Here is a 337-nt window from a genome sequence, read left to right as displayed (position 1 = left end):
CAGATGGAATGAGACTCAACGCAACAGAAAAGTTTCTGACAAGAATCCAACCAAGAAGGACGCTGTAGCGAGCATATCAGCCCCTTACCCGCATTTCTGCCTCCTTTGGGAACCGCATTCTCGTGGATCTGGGAGTCAGCAATGGGGCATCTTCCCTTTAGTTCGCTGAGAAGAGCCGGGCTCAGCGCTGCTCCCTCACACCCACACAGGCTACAGTACAGCAACAGAGTCCATAGGAGAGGAATGCAGGCGGTGAAGGTATCTTTCAACCTCTTCATTTTCCTTTTTCTTTTCCTGGGTGACTTCCCCTTTTTACTGATAAGCCATCATATTCTGA

The 337-nt window shown here is 49.6% G+C and overlaps 1 protein-coding gene across 1 annotated transcript in view; it reads right to left on the bottom strand.

Annotated features, from left to right (window-relative positions):
* The window catches only part of LOC119581998 (dyslexia-associated protein KIAA0319-like protein), a gene marked incomplete at its 3' end in the record, with an annotated part of 29808 nt that overhangs the window by 24378 nt on the left and 5093 nt on the right, over window positions 1-337 (bottom strand). Inside the window, 1 exon segment of the mRNA XM_037930194.1 lies at window positions 89-333. Within this exon segment, the coding sequence (XP_037786122.1) occupies window positions 89-278 (190 nt within the window). The 5' untranslated portion in view covers window positions 279-333.

This window comes from Penaeus monodon, chromosome 15 (assembly GCF_015228065.2).
Source record: "Penaeus monodon isolate SGIC_2016 chromosome 15, NSTDA_Pmon_1, whole genome shotgun sequence".
NCBI classification, from domain to species: Eukaryota; Metazoa; Arthropoda; class Malacostraca; order Decapoda; family Penaeidae; genus Penaeus; species Penaeus monodon.
Note: the sequence above shows the minus strand (reverse complement) of the source record. Positions and strands in the feature narration are given on the sequence as shown.